The following is a 22,932-nucleotide window of genomic DNA, read 5'->3' as shown; positions in this document are numbered from 1 at the left end:
AAAGTATGTCACACTTAAAATTTTTGCAATTACACCTGTGTTTCTTAGGGAAGAATCATTATGTAACCAGGTATTTGACAGCTAGTACTTTAGATTACTATGTGTCATTTACTGTACATGATAAATGGGATACTACAGGGGCAGAGAAATACTATAATTTTTTTTTACTGTCCTCAAAAATGGGAGAAAACAGGGATTATCTCTTATATCTGTTTTTAGAATAAGAGAATATCTGTTTTTTTCCAGGCCAGTATAAAGCTTTCTTGTGAAAAGACTTACTAAGTATTTAACTAACTTGAACTTTGCATGAAATATCAAATTGACTTTGCTTTGGCTTAAAGCCATTTCTTTGACAGCAGAGATGTATAATCATATTACAAGCCCTCAGGCCACTGGAAGCATAATACTGTCTGATACTATAAAGCAGATGCAGGTTGCACTCCAAAATGACTACTCAATTCTACCTCTGGTTTGGAGGTAGAATTCCACACCTATTAAGTAGGTACAAAAATCCTCTCTCATGTGATTTGATGACTTTAAATATGGAATGACAGATTTTTTATTATCTTGGCCTTTATTTGGAATAGTTAGGTTTTTCTCCTGTGCACCTCTGGGGAAGCTGTGTCTGTGAAGCTTGTACCCCCTGGCTGGTGCTTCAGCCACAAGGCTGGAAAAGCTTTCAGTGTTGTATCTGACACTGTATATTGCTATGTGATTCCTTAGCTTCTTCCTTTTTAATATGCTTCTGTTGAGCCATGTTGCTTCTTCAAAGAATTGCTGTGCTTGACAAGTGCTGTCCCATTCCATGCAGTAAAATACAGTGATTTCATTACAGTTTAAGGACAGAACTAGTGAAATTTGAGGCAAAAAGGAAGCAGTGGCTCAGAAAGCAAGGCTGTGTGTGGCTACTGGGTGTGCATTTGTGCTCTGTGTTTGTGTGGGGTGAACGTGTATGAAGGAACGGGAAAAGTTTTTTTGCCTTGATACAGTGAGCATTTTGTGGGCATTCCTGTTTATACTAGGATGAGTCTTCAGTATTTATTATCTTGCAAGATCACTTCATCTTCTCTATTAACAGAAGCAAAAAAAAGTAGAGATAATGTAATTTTTGACTGGAATATTGTAGTTTGATCAATCACTGTAGTTACTTGTCCTAGGCAAAATTTTTACAAACCTGATTGCCAGTATTGGAGTATGTTTGAATGTATCAGCTGTTTGATGCAGGTAGCAACCAATAAATGATATTTTTACTGCAGTTGCATAGAGGTGCAGTTGTCATACTAATGCTTTTATGTGTTAATAGATAACAAAACCGAACAGATATGAGTGTTTCTTTGTAGTAAATATCTGAGACTCAGATCTCTTAGTAGATTGCAGAAGTAGCCTAATGTTTATAAATGTCTTTCCTGAGCACAGTAAGTGAATGTTAATCTATGCAGGTCTGATCTAAATTGAGTTATCCTGACTGATGCCATCTGAAAATGACACATAATTTCTTTAATTCATTTTATCCCAGGCATCCAGTGTTTGTGCATTTTACAGTTTACCTTGAATCTAGCCAAACAAAAACTCATCAGCATGAAGAGAAATCACTGGTTTCCTATGTAGTTTAATTTAAGAGTTCTAGCTTCATCATTAACCTCCTAAATTTTTTAATTCTTAGAGATACTGACAGTTCATGTTTCCACTCAGGTTTGGCTGTGATAAATGCAGGAGGTAATCACATTTTAGTGCTATTGTAGCTTAAGCCTTACTGGGCTTATGCATCTTTGTCTTCTGGATTGTGGGCTTCTCTGCCTGGATTTTTGCTTGGAAACACCTGTGAGAGGAAGCCTTACTTCCCTCTTACTTCCCTGTGCCTGCTTCTTGTGAAGGTAGCTGATTAGCATGCAGCAGACCAAGCAGACTTGTATCTGAGATGGTGAAAGAGGAAGCAGTCTCAGACCTGTAAGATAAGCAGTATGCTTGGATGGTGTACTTCAGTGTTGCATTTATGGACAGTATATATGGAGAGTATTTGGAGGGTTATTTTTACTAAATAACAGTTAGATGGTAAAAAGCCATTCATTCTGCTACACGCGGCAAAATGAAATATTGGTGAAATCATGTATCTTGGATCTGCAAGAGGGGAAGGAGAAGACAAAAAAATTCTGCTCAGTGAAAAGCAGGAAAGGTGGGGGGAAAAGTATTGCTGATCACCGTCTCTGTCACAGAGGGACCTTGACAGGCTTGAGAGATGGGCCTGGGCAAACCTCATGAACCACAAGAACAAGTGCAAGGTGCTGCATCTGGGACAGGGCAATGCCGAGCACAAACACAGGCTGGGTGGAGAGGGACTGAGCGCAGCCCTGAGGAGAAAGACTTGTGGGTGTTTGTGGAAAAAAGCTCAGTATGACTTGGCAATGTGTGCTCACAGCCCAGAAAGCCAATTGTGTCCTGGGCTGCATCCAAAGCAGCGTGGGCAGCAGGGCCAGGGAGGGGATTCTGCCCCTCTGCTCTGCTCTGGAGAGACCCCACCTGGAACACTGCATCCAGCTCTGGGGTCCTCAAAATAAGAAGGACATGGACCTGTTGGAGTCCGGAGGAGATCCATTAAGTCGATCACAGGGCTGGAGCAGCTCTTACAAAGACAGGCTCAGAGAGTTGGGAATGTTCAGCCTGGAGAAGGCTGCAGGAAGACCTTAGAGCGGCATTCTACTACCTAAAGGGGCTCTACAAGAAACCTGGAAAGGGACTTTTGATGAGGACATGTAGTGATAGGACAAGGGGGAGTGGCCTTAAACTGGAAAAGGGCAGGTTTAGATTAGATATTATGAAGAAATTATTTACAGAGTGGGTACTAAAAGAAGGATGAGCTCATGAGCTTTATTTTCGTTCTTTATGGTGTCAAATCAATCAGAAATGCATGCTGCAGAAGAACATATTACAGAAATCATATTGAAAAGAGGTACATGGAGACTGTTGCTCATGAAGACTTAGAGCATAAATGAACATATGTGTTGCAGTCATTGTATTGTTCAGAAAGCTGTCTGTCTTTCCTGATATATGGGGAATGGAGAATGTGTCCTGGATTTGTTACCCAAACGTATTTTGATGGCTGTGTTCCATTACGGGAAAGAGAACCTAAGTTTATTCCTTATATCCAGGTAGAACTAAGACTGGACATAGAGAAAAAAGATTACCTTAAAAAAAATTGCACATTTATCATTATTAAGGGTAATGTAATAATTATATGCTTCTGTTGAAAGACTAAGATTTTATTTGATTTCCAGAATTCCAATTAAAAATAACAAGAAGTACATCAGCCTGTACACTCCAACAACAAAAATGTTTACTTGTATGTATTTGTTTATGAAACATGTCTCTTAGCATCAGTCACATATGTTCCACCAATTAAGAAGCATTCAAAGAAAAGAAACTGTAATGTTTCTGTGCAGCTAGCTTGACAGCAATGATGTGCACAAGAAAAAACTTCATCTTATATTCTGTGTGTGCAGTTATGAAGAAGGTAGACCCTTCCCTTCAATACATTGCTTTCACACAGTAGGTTTGTCTTCTCTTTTCCTCTTGCTTGGAAGGCTCCAAATTTTATTAAGTGAGAAAAATTCAAAGCTCATAGTACTTCATCTGTGTTCAGCTTCTGAAGATTCAGGGTGAAAGGCAGTTACTTTGTCTATTTACTGATTTCAGCTGAGTAAAGAAAAAATTGTAAAACTAAAATGAAAATTTGCTCCATATGATTTGCTGTGTATTTTGCTTTGTGTATTTTGGACTGTTTTTCTAAATGGATTTTTGAGGTGTTTTGAAAAGTTTTTTCCACATGTACATGAAGCTGCTGCTTATCTGTTACTTTGCTGTGAAAAGGTCTTCTGTCTGGTTCAGACCTCATTGGATTCTAAACTACTGTCTCTCGTGAAATTTAGTTTTTGGCTTTCTTGGGGGCTGTGAAGCCAAGGCATGTTTGATCCCACAGGATGTCCATTCCTTCAGCCAGTGGTGAAAAATGCTACGACTGAGAACAAAGCCTGATACTTACCTTGTCTCTTGAAATGTTGTGGTGATTTGACTTTTTCTCATAATTTCCACTCATGGCAATTGTCTTCTCATGTGTTACAGAACAGGAGCAAACGCCTGGGAAAAGTCCATGTTGTTCTTGGGAATAAACCCTGTGATTTGGATTCACTTATTTCTACCCTGGCCTATGCCTACTTCCTAGAAAAGGTAATGGAAAAATTGGAAAGAGTGGTCTTAATTCACTTGTTCCAGGTTGTTACAGACATCTTATTGTTAAATCAATTACTCTAAAAACATTTTTTCTGGACAATGATTTTGTTATTATCAGAGTTGAGTATTTAAAAGATAAATAATCTACATTTCTTTCCATACAAAAATGAATGAGTGGTTATTAGATGGCTTATTGAATGGCAGGAAAAAATTACTCCTGTGCTTCATTCCCTAATCCTTTTCCTCTTCTGGTTTCCCAGGTACTCTGTAGGAGGCAAACAGAGACAGATGAACAAAAACAAAGCACAATTTAAATTTTTTTTAGTTAAGTAAAGGGGAGAAAACCCCAAACACAAAATCCAGGCTGTTTCTAACTGCTCACTCTGCTGAAATACCTTCCTGATGAAAAACAGGGCCAATTTTATGCAGTTCTGACAAATGCACACCTATGTTACAGGTCAGTCCTCCTGATGTTCTTTGCTTACCTGTGTTGAACATAGCAAGAAGAGACTTCAGCTACTTCACTGAGACAAGATTTATTTTGGAAGAGCTGAATATCCCAGAGTCATTCCATATCTTCCGAGATGAAATCAATTTGCATCAGCTGAATGCTGAAGGGAAATTGTCTTTAACACTTGTAAACAGCAACATGCTGACAAGGTATTGTGTTTTTTGTACAGTAAGATGGCTTATTGAGTGAGTTTGAGCTGTTCCAAAAATTACGGTTTTTCTGTATTAATATTCATATTGCTATGTTAACACAGACCTAAAACAAAGAAGCTAAGATATATTTTATCTCCCATTATGTTCAGTAAATGTAACAGGGTGAACAGTCATCTTTGCATCACTTTTAATCGAACTTCCACTTTTAAGAACCTTGTATTTTCACACAGATTAGGTAATTTAATTGAGTCAAATAGTCTGGAAGTTTCCTGTGGCCAGTAGATAAGAGATCAGAGTTTTTTTCCTGCTTCTTAGCTTTCCTTTAAAAGTCTTATATTGATTTGCAGGTGCCCAGACACTTGCATATGTGCTGATAAGATGGCTGATGGATTATTGTGGTCCTTACCAACTACAGCCTTTCAGAAGGCTCAGAGTTGCTCTCTGTAAGACCACAGTCCATATGCCCATTTTTAGGAGGGACTGTTTACAAGACCCTGTGAATCTTTTATGGAGGGCGTCTTTGTAATGGTCTACCTGTCTTGCCCAGAGTGAAGGATGCTGTTTGCTTCCTGCTCTCCTTAGAACTTCATTTAAGACAAGTGGCATCCTATGGCCCCATCGTACTCTGAGAAGTTTATTGATTAGACTAAAACAGGGAAAATCTGAAGAGAGATATGTGTGAATCTCATAGCTGTTGATGTGTTAACTGCCGTCAGCTCAGTGCATCGTTCACTCATCAGTAAAAATTATCTGTAAGATCTGCTTTTTGTTTATTACTCTCACTTCCTGTGTTTCTTCCTTCTAAAGAATTACAGTAGGTATTTCATTATTAAAATTAGTTTGGCTTGGTCACTGCTATTGCAAACAGAAACATAAAGTATCTAAATACAAAAAAAAATTTTTTTTGTAATGTTTCAGAATATTCAGTTGGGAAAATCCTAAATCTCCTCTATATAAAGAGGGCTATTTTCAGCACATGTAGAAATATTTTTTTCAAATTATTAGTTTTTTATAGATTTTTGATGAGGAAAATGTCGTTGTTGGTGATATATCAAGCTGTAAAAGAACTCTGAGCACTTAATTTAAAAAATCACAGGCCTAGGACCTCTGTGATGTCCTTTGGCTTTATAGCAAGCTTCAGGTAGCTATAACAATGCTGTTGTAGTCCAGAATTTTTTTTAAAATGTTGCACTTTTTGCTGGGTTGTCTAAGCAGCTATAAAGATAAATATATGTATAACTTTTACATTTGCTTTATAGTGAGGATAAAAGTTTGGAATCAGCTGTTGTCAAAGTCATCAATCCAGATGAGCAATGTGACAGGAGCCTGGAGTTACAAGCGTGTTCTTCCTCTTTAGTCGTAAAAGAGATTCTTCAAAAGGCGCCAGAGTTAATCACTCAGCAACTGGCTTATCTCCTCAGAGGTGAGAGATTACTCTTTATATTAAATACTGAAAGGTTTAATGGAGTGTTTCTGAATTTGCTCATGCAGAAAGAGTGTGATCCATTCTTTGGTTAACAATCCCTTTAAAGACCACAGGAAGCTTCATAAAAGAAGCAGGGAGTAAAGAGTTTGTTAAAGAGTAACATTATATTGAATATTAAAAATGTGCATTTAAAAATAGGCATGAGAGGTCTTTGCTGTATCACTAGACAAGAATATTAAATGAAGCTGTCGACATACCAGCTGGGTAGCTGGAAAAGCTGTGCAGTTCGTTGATTCCAGGGGCATTGTGGACAACAATATGGATTGGAATCTAATATTTACAAGTTAAAGCTTCTCCCTCCCAATGGTGGTACTTTTTTATAGAACCATGTTTTAATGGCGTGATGCAAAACTTCTGCTGTTTAAAAGCAGTGTTACCAAATCTTCCTTATGCTCTCCTTTTCTTTTGTATTGTATGCCCAGCAGAGTACAAAGAGGGGGTGGGCTTCAACAATCAGAAGTATCTTCTTCTCTGTCTTGGAAGTTCATCGTTTTTATTCATTTTCTTGGTTTATTTGCTGCAGCAGAACTTTCCAATTGGAAATAAAACTGGTGTTGAAAAGAACAGTCTCTACTTTTAAGTTACTTCCAAATTTTAATAATGTTCAATGAATTTTATTGGTTTTCAGTTTTAGTTATGTGAAACTGTTAAATGTCCTTTTAAGAAATTAATGTCAGTATGTTTAATGAGGATTATGAAAACTTGTCTACATTTAGACTTCAGAAGCAACTAGAATCTTGGCTTATCATTGTACTCATCACTGTGATAACTAATAAACATGTTATAAGAAATCACAAAAGTTATTTTTTTCTAAAATATTCCACAGAATAAGCATTAACAGTAGCACAGCATTTGGCTTGCCCTTATGGTATCTTTCCATGCTAACAGGCTTTAGTTAACCTGCTATGAAACTTGCTGTTGTCTGCAGGGACGGCAAGATGAACGACGCAGAATTTGAGTCCAGGATAGAATGGGATGGAATCATTTAATTAATTACATGCTCATTTACATAGCCTTGTTCACAAGAGATTTATAACATTATTGGGTGCTTGACCATCCACCTCCCAGAGTGATTGGCTGAATGCTATGACACCCATTTCAAAATGTTTTTCCCAGTGTGGCAAGCAAGACTGTACATAACAAGTTTGCACTTGTGAGATAAAGTCTTGGTTTACAAAACCCTCTACACTGTTTTCAGTTAGCATGCGTGAGAAAGGAGACTTTCACAAGCGGCTGTAAAAATGGGAAAATAAATCTGCCAGCTCTTTTAGCATCTACATGAAATGTTTTTGTAAGCTCCAAATTTCTGTTGAGTATCTCTCCAGGAATCTAAGCAAATGACCAAGCATAGTAATTGGTTTTGGATGCAATACAAAAAAAAAGATTTTTGGGCAATATCAGGATACTTGTTTGTTGGCAGGGAGTCAGGAGGGAGAGGTCTGAATAATGTTCAAGAACATGTTCAAGTACTGTATGTGGATGTGTCAGCATGTTTTGTGCCTCTAATCTGCATCCAAATTAAAATAAAGTGCTTTTATTAGTGTTTGCATTCGAGATAGCACTTCCAGTTTTTGGGAATATAGTAGCTAATTTTAATTTTTTTTTTATCAATGAGTAATTACATTTTGATTATTATGTTCGGTAGTGCATAGTGGATAAAAAGTCCCTGCATACTTTCTTTTGCATGGTTTGAGAAGCAACTGGCAAAGCCTAGGGAACAAAACACAGCTGCACCTGAGACTTGATGGTTTGCTACTCCCAGAAATGCAGCTCATATGGATAAAAGGTGCAGCAATGCAGCAAGTCCTCTTGATCTCTTAAAACAGAAAAAGTTACTGGTACCTACGAATCTTTCATTAGAAATTTAGAAAAGTCAGTGAACCCATCACTGGTTTTGATGAGATTAATTTAAAAAAAAAAAATTAGAGGTCATAGATAGTGATGTATGTAAATGGCAGATCAAACTACAACAGTCTAAAAATAAAAGATTAAATACAGCCTGCCAGATCTAGCTTTTGGGTTTCTTTGCATATATTGTGGTCTTTTATCATGAGGTATAGCTTCTTAAATTCATCTTACCATAGCACTGGAAACAAAGGGACCATGTATCATGGTCTGGAAGGAGCGGTGGCTGTTTTATTCTCACAACTGATGAATGTGGAGGCTGGCAGGTTGTCACCTCTCTCTGGGGGCATTTCACAGGCACAGAAGCTGCGAAAAGGCACTCCTGTGTTTTTCACATTTTGTTACGTTACTTCCAGTGTAAATCTGTATATGATTAGTATGTCTGAATTTCAGGTGAAGTTCAGGACAGAAGGACAAAGTAGAAGTCAAGAGTGTTAAGAATTAGGATTTTACTTGCATAAAAATGGTGAGAGATGCTGTTGTCTGAGTCTCAGAGCTGGGAAGGCCTCTTTCATTTTCTGGCATTCCAGTGAGTATTTTGATAGGAGACTTGTAAGATAATATAAAATCTCGTGTTTGAGTAATTAGCATGTAGTGACCTGGACAGTTTCATTTTTTGTCTGTTTTTGAAACTTCTTTTTTTCTTAGAACCTGTTAGCAATTTTAAAATCTTAATAAAAAGGCAGACATTTATAACCTGCCACATTTCAACTTTGAGCAAACTTTACCCGCTTGTCTATGTTTAAAAAAAAAAGTCAAGAGAAAAGATGTTTCTTGTGAAACTGAGCGTTATTGATTTAGGCATTTTTATATTTAAAGATTTTTTTTTTTTTAGGTGAATGCTTTTCTGGTATCTTTGTCTCCTTACCAGACGTGATATAAGCTAATTCTACCCTTGGGCTTTTGATTAGAGCCTGCTTGGAGAGTCAGTGTTGTACAGCCATATTTGCCTGAAGTTAGAGCTTGTGCTGTCCCTGGATTTGTGCCAGAAGCAAACAGTTATAGAACCTGCCAGAGTCCTGGGCCTGTATTATTTTATTTCCCAAGAGATGTTTATAAGGGGACTGTTGCCAAACTCAAGATCCATTAAACTGCTGAATCATTACATTCTCTGTTGCAGCCAGCTGGCAAGGATGTTATTCCAAGTACTCACTGTCAGGTATCTTGGGTCAATGCACTCTCAAAAATGCCTCCTTATGTTTATTTGTATAAGGCCTTGAAGGATGCCACAAGGTGCAAACTGCAACATGTAAATATAGACAGATCTCCAGCAAGAGCATCAGCAGTTTTTTTAATGTGAATCTGCTTTTGCTAGTGATGAGCTGCGTAGTTGAGGACTTTTCATGCTCGGTTGGGGCAGTCTGACCTTCAGTAGAGAAGATTAGTTTGTTATTCTAGCCACCCAGACAAATGTTAAGAAATGGCCTTTTAAGGACTTTGGGAATTACGCCAGGATTTTTTTGTTCTGTCTTGTGCATTGGTCAGATGATTCACATGTTCCTGCATTGATGCATCCTTAATAAATATGCTAGGAAGAAAGGATCATTTTGACCTGCATCAAACACTGCACTTACTTGGACTGACACTTTTTAAAATATTTGGAAGCAGTTTTTTTGGAGGTCGTGCTCCTCTTCTCCCAAATTACATTTTATCGCAGCTTCATCAAATTTCCTGTTAATTATAATAAAGATTGCTTACTTGGATATGTTTACAATTTTGGTTTGTGGTTTTTTGAGGGTTGTGGGGGGTGTGTGTGTGAGGAGTGTTGAAGTATACTTTCCATGAGGGACTGTTGGTTTTCCCCCTTTTCCCTGCCCTTTATTTTTCCAGGTTATGGAACAAAACCTTGACAGGAGAAATGCCTATATTTTCAGTGTACTTTCTCTCAGCCATAAACTTAAAATTCAGGAGATGCTTGTGCTGTTCTTAATGTTTTCCCAAAACGACTTCTGCCTTCATTAGATCATGTTTAATATTAATGCACAGCAATTGCTTTTGGCAAAACTAATGCTTCACTTCCAAACTGCTTTGCAAAAAAAGAATAAAATGCACATTTTTTAAGAGCCTTAGCCGATTTTCCAGTGACCTCTTCTTCGGAAAAAAAAAAAATGTGGTAAAGTGTGATGTACACAAGAAATAATATTGAATCTTGTATTGTGTATTATATATTTTTTTCTCTGCTTGTAAGCAGACAGAGCAGCCACCATTATGCTTTCAGAAACCCCGGGGGAGTTGTACCAGCACTCAGTAAAATCTGCAGGAGATTTCTGAGACCATGTATTGCTTTTACAGCAGGTATTTATGAGACGACACATGACTAAATGGACTAATGATCTTTGGTCAAGCAAAATTACCTTAAGTGAACTCTTTTGCTAAACTACGTGATATCTTAACCCTCATAGGAATACTGAGGATGCCTGGGAGAGATGAGGTGTGCCTTTCTTTCCTGCTGATGAGGACAGAATTGAAGAATGATCATAGTATTAAAGGACAAGTAAATGTTGATCTTAGGGCTTGCTAGTAACACCCTAGTAATTTGAGAATGATCCTTTTCTGGCTTTCATCCTAGTAGAAGAGTTATCAATTGCAAGCACTACAGTATTGTTGTGACTAGTGACAAAAGCATCCTTTTAAAAACCTTTCTAAGGTGTCTTGCCTATGGTGAGTGAAGCTCACGTGATGTTTACTTCCAAACTGGTGAGCTTGGTTGGATATACACCTCACAACTCTTGTTCTTCTGCATTTTCCTGTATGTTTATATTAGGATTTTCTCTTCTTGTTCTTACTCAAATGTTCCATTCCCTGAAGCACACACAGCTGTGGTAAAAGTTTCATACATTGTGTGTATCTGAGGTTCTGTGCAGATGGACACACTGCCTAACTCATCCTAGTGCTGCTGGAAGGCTTAATGGGATATGCTGCAGCCTCCCTCCAGTAGGTATGATGAATTTGAGCACACACTGTAGATCCAGCACATTCTGCTGGAGTCTCCATTTCCTTTGTGTACGCATGAGCAATTTCCCTTTCTGTTTCCGGAGGAAGAAAAAAAACCAGACAATTGCTGTTGCTAAAATATTTCTGGCAGCCTGGTCCCTGAGCTGCCATTTATCCAGATGCAGCTCTCTGCTGACTGAAGGCGTGTTGTGGGGTGTCTAATTCATTCTAATCACCACTGTTCCCAAGGTATAGCATATATCTCAAGAATATATATGTAGCACAAGCACTGTTATCTGCTATGGGGTTGAACAACAAAGGGATATTTTTAGATGAATTATCATGGAAGCTGCTGATTGAGAAATTGTGTTCCTGTTAGAGGGACTGAAAACCAGGCCTTGAGTGGAGTATGGATAATGGGTATAGATATCCTGGGTGCTTTATTTATCAGTTATTTACCTGTAGAAATTGAAATGTGCTTGTTATGGAGCCAGGTTTGTGTACCTAAATTTAGAAATGTCAATCTGGATCAGTAGACATGATTTTCATGCAGTCTTTATTTATTGAATATTTTTAATACTATCAAATAGAGCAGGAGCATTGTGTTAAAGTGATTGAAAGACTGACATGAAAAACTGCTGTGAATTAAAAGAATATTGGCAGTTACAATATCTGTAATAGAAACACAGAATGGAACTTCATGTATTTGTGTTTAATTCCAGAAATTAGTGTCTGATGGGGAGCACCTTTTGGCTTATTAAGCATTATTTATTATTTAATCCACACCGGATTTGTCTAATAACTAATAATTTACTTAGCATGGCGCAATTCTTTTGTTGCGAGTGCTTTGTGAAATTTGAAGAAATGCTGTTTGTTATTTCATGTGATGACATTGTAGGAGAAAAGAAAAATGCATATATAGTAGATGTTTGGATCCTAGCTCATCGGATGAGATTGAGGGTGGCAGTGTCAAGGTTTTTTGTTTATTCTTTTTTGCTCTGTGCTAAAGCCTGAACACTTTGTTTTCCAGTAACTATCTTACATTATTGTACTCATTTCCTCATTGACCCAGCATGATGCAATGAAATCATACACTTGTTTTAAATTCTTGTGCACAATAGAATAATAAATAATTTCAATGCTGAAGTATAAGATTTTATTATCTTCACTTTACTGTGGGTGATTGGAAGCAAACACTATCTTTGGGTATATTAATAAACGGGATCCCAATCTCCAGGGAATGAAAAGGTGACTTTGTGTGCAGGACATAGTTGTCTGAAAAGACATCACTCTCACTTCTGCATTGTAAGATGATTCCAATCACTATAAAGTTATTTACTGGGTTATGTCCCTCTTAAATTTTGAAATTTTGATTATCTTAATTGGTGTTTTTTTGATGCGTCCATTGACAAGAATTAGCCAGAGTGACTTATACCACAATGGCCAATGACTTTAAGATCATTTAGTTCCAGCACCACTGCCATGGACAGGGATACCTTTCACTGGTCCAGGTTGCTCAGAGCCTGGTCCAGCTGGGCCTTGAACACTTCCAATGGATGGGACATCCACATCTTCTCCTGTTCTGGTGGCTCACCATCCTAACAGTAAAGCATTTCTTCCTTTTGTCCATTGTAGGAGCTCACTGACATGTCTGTAGAAGGAAGGCTGACAATGTGGATTTATGTTTCAAAACACACCAGCGCTTGGTCTAGTGCTTGGAGAGAGGAATATAGGCTGGTGTGCTGTTGGCTGCTGCTGGCTGTGCTGCACAGCTATGTTGGGTGGGTGTACAGAAGCATGCTGCACACCGTGGCAGCCCTGGGACCAGCCAGTTAGCTGTAGCAGAAGCACCGAAGAGGTGCCTAGTTCAAACTTAGGACCTTCATGTTAGGAGGATGTTTCTGTGTGAATTTAGTGAACTCTCAGAGGAAACAACCTCCAAGAAGGAAGGGGCTTGGGAAGCAATACAGTAAACCTTCCTGTTTCTGTAGTACCTCTTTGATACTTACAAGAGACACTGATTTTTTGTCTTTCAATGTTTCAGGAAGCATTCTCTTCAAGTGCATGTCTTTGGAAGCTGACAGAATTACAGAGCAGCAGGAGAAAGTACTGTCAATCTTGGAAGAAAAGTTTCCAGATCTTCCACCACGAGAGCAAATTATCTCTGTTCTTCAAGAGACTCAGTTTAATGCCCAAGGTAGTGCAACTTCCTTCCATTTTTCAGACCTTTTTCAAATTTATTTATGTAACCATATCAGAATATTATTTTATTGTGTGTGATGGAAATAGGTGCAGCATGCTGTCTTCATTGACAGTTAAATGTAGTATATTAATTTTAAATTAAGTTGCTTACATTCTAAATCATGGAATTGTGATTTCTTTAGGAACTACTAAGCTCATAAATAATCTTGTATTGTTTTTACAGATAAAATTAACATTAATTTTTTTCATATATTGTTTTTACAAGTGTATGCTCATCAAGAATTTATGTTGATTCACATGGACATAATAAATATGTCAGCCCATGTGCAGAAATTGTGTTGCAATTGCCTATGTGGTGTGCAGCTAGATTTTGTTTTATGACTCTTCCCAAGTTTACTGCTATGTACAGGTGAAGTGAATTTGACATCAGACTAAGATTAAGGAAGCAGTGGGAAAGTTGAAATTCTTTTCCTTTCTTTTGATAGAAGTACCGAACAGAAATATTCAGTGATCTAAAATGGCGATGTTCGAACCCAAAATTTAGTAGCAGGCTTTTAAAGGAATGCTGTGAAAGCCTGAAGAAAATTGTTGCAATAACTCTTACATTTTTTTACTAGAATTTGCTGCCAAGTTGTTACCAAAGAGTGAGTATTAAATTCCTGAGATATTTCTCTGTTAGATGCATCAGGTAAACACAGGGTCTGTGCAGACTCAGGGTCTTTTCTTGTTCTCTATCTGCTGATCTGCAGAAATCTAAATTCCGACCATCAGCCTAAGACAGCTGCCCTATCTGGGAGATAAGGACAGAATTTGAGGTGCTGCTTCCTTTGCCCTTTCTTTCAGTGAGATCACAAGCTAATTTAGTTCCGGTCTGTAAACATTCATATTAATTCTGTTAAGTTCCTCCACTCAGGTAATCTTAGTTCAGGAATGAACTGTATGCAGTCTAGATTGGAAAGTGGCAGTGAAAGTCGCTTTTATAGACGTCAGTTCTTAGTTCTGCCAGTTGCCAGGGAAAATGGTTTAGTATTGTTTGTCATGAAGTTTTCCCTAATATCAAATGCAAAACTTGGACAAGTATATGTAGTAGGTTTAGTCTGCTTGGTACTGGTTGCCAGTAATTTATGTATGTCACATGAGACATGAGGAGGGCACTGTCATGCACTTGTTTTGCTTATAGCTCCTGTTTTATGTGTATTATAAGGTACATATTTAGTGTATATTCATATGACATAAGCATATATTGCATGTGACTTTTCTGTTAGTAGGATGCTGCTGAGTTTCAGAAGCCCCTTGAAGGTTGTAACCACTGCTGAGTATTTTACCTTATTTACCTGTTATTTCAGGCAGTATTAGGACAATTCAGCAAAAAAATTTCCCAGTTTCATGCAGAAATAATGATTTATTGGCCTGAATTATTTTTTTATTTGAGGCACAATAGGTTGCAGCCCACCAGAAAGTCTATAGGTTATATGCAAAATTTTTTAAATTACAGATGTGTAAATGTTCATCTTGTTGTTGGATTGAATGCGGTAGCTGGACTCTGTACAGGAATAGTAATGAAAGGATTAATTTCCTTGACTCAAGTTGGTATTTATTTCCCTCTTGAAAATCATTCATACAAACACATGGTGAATGTTAAATTCCTATGCTGTAAAGGTTGGTGGACATTTTAGTTGTTGCCCTGCACTGAGATAGGTGGCTTGCAGCATTCTTTACATAGACATTTGGCTATCATGCCTGTATTGCAATCACATGATATAACTATGTTCTTCTACATAACATGTATTTGTTTTGAGAATCTTTACAGCATTTTAGACAAACATCTCCAATGAGGGAAGCTTAGTCACCTGGATTTTCAATACATTGTGCTTAAACATGCCAGTATGTCTGGTTGCAATTCCAATGATAATGTTTCAATAAATATAAATATATATAAATATATACTTAGTTCATGAATGGTTTGATGTACATAAGAAAAACCCATTGGTGTATCAATTTGTGAAGAAGGTCAGAAACGTTTAATGACTGTGTTTAGAGAATATCTTAAGTGGCTTGCTTTTGAATATTTCCACAGGTGCTTTTCAATATATTAGTTATTTCAGAAGTATTTTATATTGGTGATTTCATGTTAGACCACAGAAATGGTCTATCTATACATTTATCATCAGCTGGAATTATGTACACTTAAAAAATTGTATGTTCACACAGGAGCACAGGTGTTGCAGGAGACTTAATTCTTCATACTTATTGTTAGTGTGTATCCTCCCTTAAATCTCTTCCTTAAAAAAAATCCCTCTAGAAACATTAAGCATTGAAATATTAATATTGGTTTTTATTCTCTCATATGATATGCTGAAATACAGAAGGTTCAGCATTAAAGTCTAAGCTGTGTTTTTAATTTATGTTGATGCATATGTCAGCTGTAGGTATTTGTATATATGGAAATTCATTTCTTTTCTCAAGCAGGTGTGAGTATTGAGGAGATTATGCTCAAGGATCTCAAGGAGATTTCAGATGGAGAAATCAAAGTAGCAATTAGCACTGTGTACATGTCACTGGAGGTAAGAGGAAGCTTAAAACAACATGTTAAACAGCCTTATTGCATATGGAGATGGTTCTTTGAAACAGATTGTGAACAAGTTATTTTCTCAATATTTTCTTCAGTATGAGCAGAATTTTCAATGATTTAATAAACTTTGAGAGAAGTAATAGCTGTTTGTTATCTGACTTACACGATTATGATATTATGATTATTCCCTCCCATTAAATTGTACCAGGATGTGTTAAAAACAATGGCATAAACAAATTGCAGCCTTTGGGTGAATTGAAGGTGTGAGCGTTCTGTTATACTTCAGTTGGTAGTTACTAACTAGGACTTTGTCCTACCTTTCACTTACAGTGTGGCATTAAATTTTATAAAGTCAGCTCTCAGCTTTTTGAGGGGACATGCCTTCTAGAAATCGGTCTTGAAACTGTGTAATGAAGTTAGTCCATTGCCACACTGCCTAAATTAAATGCCTGCTGGTAGAAACAGAAGTACCTCAACAGGCCAGACATTAGTAAAATTTTGATCTTTTCAATCAAAACTATAGATTTGTCTTTATGAGTATCCCTGAGACAACCTGCAAGTGACTGCTTGGATTTTGTTTCTTGAACAGTCCCAAACATTTTGTAAAGGCTTAGGGAAAACTCTTGTGTAGCATGCTTTGAATTGTTATCTCAAGACATTAATGTTACAGATGTCAGTGGCTATCTACCTGAAGGAGAGATATGTGTTTCTGGATATTCTGTAAAAATATTATTTTAAAAGTATGAATGCTTAGATCACTGGACAAGTATGACGTGACACTATTATTTCTGATTGAAGTTTGCATACTGACATATTGATTAATATTAAAACCTAAGTGGTCTGAAGAAAATCTCAATAACAAAGACATTTTTATATAGTATGTATTTGTAATTTTCAGTGTCTTCATTTGCTTGCAAGTCACCCATACAAAAGTATTTGAAATGTCAAAGAAATTGTCATCTACTTTTGCAGTAAATCAAAACCTTTTTTATACCTCAAGTGCTACTTAAAAAAAAATAATTCTCTTGAATAGTTCTTCCATTGTATGTCCTAGGATTTCCTACAATATGTGTCTTGTGACGCTTTTTACAAAAAATTAGGTGCTTCTGTGGTTGAAGAAGTTTTTGGTACAATCCAGCTAATAATTATCTCTGGATTTCTGCTTGCATACTAAAATATACAAAGCAAATTGGGTAGCAAAGCTTCAAGAAATGAAAGAGAATCTATTCATTTTCTGTTAGTTGTTTCAATATTAAGCAATCTATACCACCAAAACTGCACTGCTTTATGAACCATATTTGATCCTGAAAATTTGCTGAGGCTGGGAGGAATGGGGATGGGGTAAGATAAATCCCTGTAAGATAAATCCCTGTAAGATAAATTAGTGAAAGAGAAAATGGGATTTTAAAATATTCTTAAAAAAATCTTCATCTCCTTTTGTTTTAAATCTTTCTCTTTTACTCTGTCACTTTCAGTTAATGGCGGACAGAGCTAGGAGCTAATAAGGAGCTAGCTTTAGCATTACATTTTCTTCTTGTTTATTTTGCATTAAATCATGTTTAATAGCTATGCAGAATACAGACCTTGCCCTCCACAGATCTAAGCTCCAGGTAAATCTGAACTCATTTTTGCTACTCTTTATGCTCAAATTAATTGTAACTCGGAACTTGTCGTCCCTTTGGCTGGATCTCACAATTTGACTTTGTCAACAGTAGGTGTTCCTAGACCTCAAAGCAAGCAAATTTTTTGCCTTTTTTCAGTGACACTGTAACATGTGATGCTGACTTACCTTGCCAAAGAAGTGTTAAGATGTGGTGGTCAAGTAGTAAATGCTTCATAATTGTTTTTCTTACATAGCTAGTGGTCATTATGGAGTATTACAACTGGAAAGGGGGGGTCAGTGGCTCTGACCCAGGAAGAGGTGACCATCTCGGGGAGATGGTCCCAAAAGGAGTCGCCTTCCCGAGGCCCGGTTGTCTTCTCTCAGCTGCTGGCAGGAGAGCCCTTGCAGAGGCTGTCAGCTCTTTAGTGATATCAGCTCGTGATTCCAGCTCAGCTCTGCAGGGCAGCCTCCAGGCCAAGCCAGACCAGAGAGAGAGACGAGAGGTTCGTGTGGCTGGTTCCGCACAAAGGTAGCTTTATTGTGGGTCCCCTCCGGCCAAGGGGAAAGCCAGGGACGAGAACTCTCTCTGAGCCCCACAGGGCCAGAGGGCTTGCTTTTATAGGGATACAAGGGATCAATAAAGGCCAATGGGTTACAGAGGATCTGGGATGGGTGAGGACCAATGGGTTACAGAATGATCTGCATAGAGTCTCCTAAAGGATTGTGGGTCTGTCTTTTCTCGCCGTGACCAAAGTGGTTGCCTTTCCAGGGAGTCCTGCTGGGCAATTGCGAAATCTCTTATCTCAGCAGAGATCCCTCCAGGGCAGGGGCTGGGCATACCCCACAATGGAGGGCAGAGGAGATTCGTTTACCTGTAAGAACAAACTGAACAGATTTTACTGATGTTAGATGATTCTTAGTCCCAGTCTGTTAAGGAATTTTATTACTAGTATTTTTGATGGGATTTCTTTCTGGAAGTCACAGGTACCTTCCTTCCTCTGCTTTTTGCTGTCTGTTGTTCTGCTGTGAACAGTTGGTGCCAGAAAGGGCTAGCTTTTCAATGGTGTTAGGTGTAATGTTTGCAAAGTTATTGGGATAGAGATGAGTCTTGCATTTGCTGCATTGATGCCTTAGGGTTTTGGCTTTTATGTTTTTCAGATCCTGTAGTGCTTTAGTACAGTAACTAGTACAGTTTTAGTGTCTAACTCTAGAACTCCATATAGCCTCTTAGCTACTGTTCTCCCGTTCTGGTTAGACATAAAAAATCTTCTCTAGGCCTAAGACTCGAGGACACCTTGTTGTTCCAGGCCCCAAAACATGTAAACAAAGACTCAAAAAAGGGGCAACAAACTTGGGGTAGGTAATGACATCATTACCTGAAATTGTAATTGGAGAAGTAACCTTGATATGCAAATGAACCAAACTTATAAAAGTGTGAAAAACTCGTGACCCATTGTCCATTTTGGGTGTAGCCCTAGGGCCCTGTCTGCCCATAGTGTACCTTACTGAAGGCCCTTCAATAAATACCCACTTTTATCCTCTGAATTTTGTCTAGCCTCTGTTTTTAGGTAGCCCCAACAAGGCAGCAGCATTACTGCTGTTTCTTCAAACATTTTCTGAACACCCTCATTTTTGGTGCTTGACCAGCAAAAGATGTTTTTTTACTCAGTATTATTAGCAGTAGGAATCACACGTAGTTGCTTTACCCAGTATCAGAAGCACAATACATATAAGGAAATCACTGACAAAACTGTCCAGACCTGTCTATTCAGTTTAGAATTCTGTTATGAATTCAGAATACACAAACTTTAATGAATTCATTATTTTCTCAGCAATAATAATGGTAATTTGTTATTCATCCTCAAAGTGCTCTGCAGACGTTACCTGATTAAATATTAAGGAAACGTGAAGAACAGGCTTGGTAACACGTGTTGAATCTCTAGTGTGTTTGTGTTTTTGCTTCTTCAGAAGTATCACAAGGTCACTTTTTTTTCTTAAAAAGCAACAAATATGCAAAAGTATTGGCCACTGAAATGCTTTCTGTAGGATAGTCATGTTGTGTGGATGTGTTTAGGTTTCTCTAAGAGTCTATATGCAGCTTTGCATAGTCATTTCTGGCCTTCATGGATTTAGGTGGCATTAAAGCTGTACGATGAAATCAGACCTATGTCACCAGTGACTGGCAGAGTGTATGCTGCTTGGATTTCATATGCATAACCACTTTATTTTTGAAGAGAATGACAAAATAAAAGTGACACTGCCCAGATCACAGTTATTTTTGTTGCCTTTGCCGGAAAGTTTCCCCAGGTCATAATAATGATTACTCATAGGATATTGTAGCAAAATTCAATGCATGTGTTACAGTTAATTTCTGTTACATTATGTTATACCCTGAGAGTATCTTTTGCTGCTTCTCTGCTGGAATTCTCTTGGAAATGAGAATGTCTTCTCAATGTGACTTTCTGGGAAAGTGATTTTTTTTTCCTGAAGAGGAATACTTCTGTTGTAAAGTGAACTCTGTTCTCTGCCTTTTTAAGTGTGGTGCATTGGGAGAACAATCCATGTTTCATGAGTGTTCAGTTTAGTTGAAATGGCTCATTATAGCATAGATTAATAATATGCTTGTTGGACTAAGTCTTTTATCTGTTGGTTCACAAAAATTTATTCTAACTGCTCACAGAACTTACGAATATAGAAAATAAATTACTGCATGAGGAAGCAGTCCAGTCAGTTGAAGATAACGTCTATGATTGTCTGCTACTGACTGTGAAAGACAAGGGAGTGTGTATGTTCTGAAGGCTGACTGGTCTGTTGAGGTTCATGCCTCTGGCCATGGCATCCACCTGCTTCATAAAGACAGTTTCCAGGTTGTAGAGGTTGTATGCCACTTCTAAAGGCTTAGAGAGCATGTCAGAGCCCCACTGGAGGCTGCTGTCACTAGTGTTGTTTCCTCAAGAAAGTGACCTGCAAGTTCATGCTGCCATGGGAAGCTTGACTGTTCTTAGGTAGCCTCCACAGTCCAAATGAGTTGGGGATGGTACCAGTAGGAAGTTATTTCTCTTTTAACAGCTTCCCCGTTTGTGGCTTTGCGCCGCAAAGTTCTCAGAGGAACTTAGAGTGGCTGTTCCAGCAACAGTAACTTAAGAAATACAGAAATGTTTGGGTGCACAGTTTATCATCTTCCTTTGAAAAAATAGTCTGATCCTGGAGGTACAGTTTAATTTTAAGGCTATTTTGTAGTAAGAATTGCTACTGTTTTACTAATTTGGACCATTTTGTTTCTGCATTTTGAAAAGTGATGTTTTTAATACTTCTGTAGAGCAAATCAGGAACCTCTGTCTTAGCTGAAGCATGTCAAACAAGTGCTAGGTAGACCATTACACCCAAATGTGTGAGATTACAATGTGTTTCTTTGAAGATTTGAACTTTTGTTGTCTATCTATAATGATTATGTATATATATTGTGTATTTGGGAACTTTTTTCTTTCAGTGTAAATATAAACGTATTTTAAATGGCAGATTGGTCCATGAATTTGTTTTTAATGCTAAAAACAAAGCAAGAAGCAAACCCAAGTAAACATGTTAACATTTAATCTTCCAGTAATGGAATTGGAAACAAAATTCGCAGCAACTTACAATAGCAATGCGGTTCAAAAGTATTTTTCTGATGCCTGTTGTGAGAAGTTAGGGTATGTAAAATAAATGATGTATGGAGCTGTAGGAATGCGACTTTTGCAGACTACCTTATGTCTAAGGAACATTAAACATAGGGTTCTCGTTTAGCAAATAAATAACCATTCATTTCAATGGCTGCATAGTCTGGACTTTTGTGCATATTTTTGCAAAGATGAGAAGAGGCCATTAGGGATTTAATATAAAATAAATCGCCACGGGGTCTTCTTGTAGTCCTAGTCTTTCTGCCACATGGTGTGTCACTAATGTGCATAAATGGGCTTAAATGAATTTGTTATCTGTATTACATTTGCAGTATGTATATATTTATATATTATTTTTTAATTGTGTTTAAAAATAAAACATTAAATACATCATTTTTGAGAGTTGAAAACATACCATTTGTAAATAAATCAACCTTAATTAAGGTCTTAAAATGTCAGTCTGTGATATGTGCCTTAGGAAAATTTATAACATATATAGTACATAAAGCTTAAACATACTTTCATTTGCTTTTTCAGAAGTATTAGGAGGGTGAATACATAACCTCATATGACTGAGTAATGCAGCCACACGTGCATTGATGTAAATACCGTACTCGTGCTTAGACATCTGACTGCCGTCTTCTGGAGACAATAGTTGCTCAGTTTAGCCTCAGGTCAGCCAAAGTACCCCAGTTGTAATGAGTACAATCCAAGGTGTGCAGAGATTAAACAGGCAAGCTGAATTCTCTGTAGTGACTCTTCTCTAAAGGTGTGAAAGGAATCTGGTGGGGAGAACCATTTAAGTGGTAGTTTTAAGTGGTTGCTGTTGCAGCCAACTGGGAAGTAAGCCAGGCCAGTCAGAGCAGTGACAACTATTCCTTAGCTGCCTCCCATGATAAGGACAAGACCAGCCACCTCAAGTGTATTTATACCAATGTTCACAGCCTGGAGAATAAACACTAGGAACTCGACACCCAGTTAAAAAGTTAGGGTATCATAGGAGTAACTGAAGCATGATAGGACCACTCACATGACTGGAGAAATATGATGGATGGCTACAGGCTGTTTTATAAAGAGAGTCAGGGGAGGAGAGGAGGGGGAGTTGCACTTTAGGTTAAGGAGAACCTTGAATGTATAGAAGTCAACTACAGTGACTATGGAAGCCCTACCAAATCCCTCTGGGTCAAGGTTAAAGGGGTCATCTCCAAGACCGATCTCCAAACCAAGACAATAAGGGCAAGGAAGCAATATTTGGGTCATTTACGCAAGCTCTAGATAACAGATCTTGGGTCTTTTAGGTGTCTTCAACTATCCAGACATTCTTGGTAGAGCAATACAGCAGGTCACAAAATCTATCAAGTTCCTGGAATGCATAGAGGACTGCTTCCTCCTACAAATGTTAGATGTGTTAACCAGGAATGAGGCACAGCTGGACTTGGCTGCTCACTAACCAAGGAAACCAGCTTTGTAGTATCTTGCTCAGTGGTGGCTTTGGCTGCAGTGATCACAGTGTGGAGTTTGGGGTCTGGCTGTGCATTCTGAAGGTTAGTACTAAGGCAGAGGTTTTAGATTTTAGAAGAGCAGAGCTTAGTTGAAAGGGAAGCTTCCACAGAGAATAAAGGAGCTAGTGACTGCAGGGAGTGTTTCGAGGTTGCTCTCATGGAAGCACAAAACCAATTCATCCTCT

At 37.9% G+C, this 22,932-nt stretch overlaps 1 protein-coding gene across 1 annotated transcript in view; it reads left to right on the top strand.

Moving 5' to 3' along the window:
• PRUNE2 (prune homolog 2 with BCH domain) overlaps window positions 1-22,932 on the top strand; it is a gene marked incomplete at both ends in the record, with an annotated part of 138,500 nt that overhangs the window by 23,517 nt on the left and 92,051 nt on the right. The window contains 5 exons of the mRNA XM_082300845.1: window positions 4,117-4,221; window positions 4,682-4,884; window positions 6,147-6,310; window positions 13,257-13,409; window positions 15,884-15,978. Coding sequence (XP_082156971.1) covers window positions 4,117-4,221; window positions 4,682-4,884; window positions 6,147-6,310; window positions 13,257-13,409; window positions 15,884-15,978 — 720 coding nt within the window. The remainder of the gene's footprint in view (window positions 1-4,116; window positions 4,222-4,681; window positions 4,885-6,146; window positions 6,311-13,256; window positions 13,410-15,883; window positions 15,979-22,932) is intronic.

This window comes from Coloeus monedula (genome assembly GCF_965178545.1).
Source record: "Coloeus monedula genome assembly, chromosome: Z".
Lineage (NCBI taxonomy): Eukaryota > Metazoa > Chordata > Aves > Passeriformes > Corvidae > Coloeus > Coloeus monedula.
This window is presented reverse-complemented; position numbering and strand designations above follow the sequence as displayed.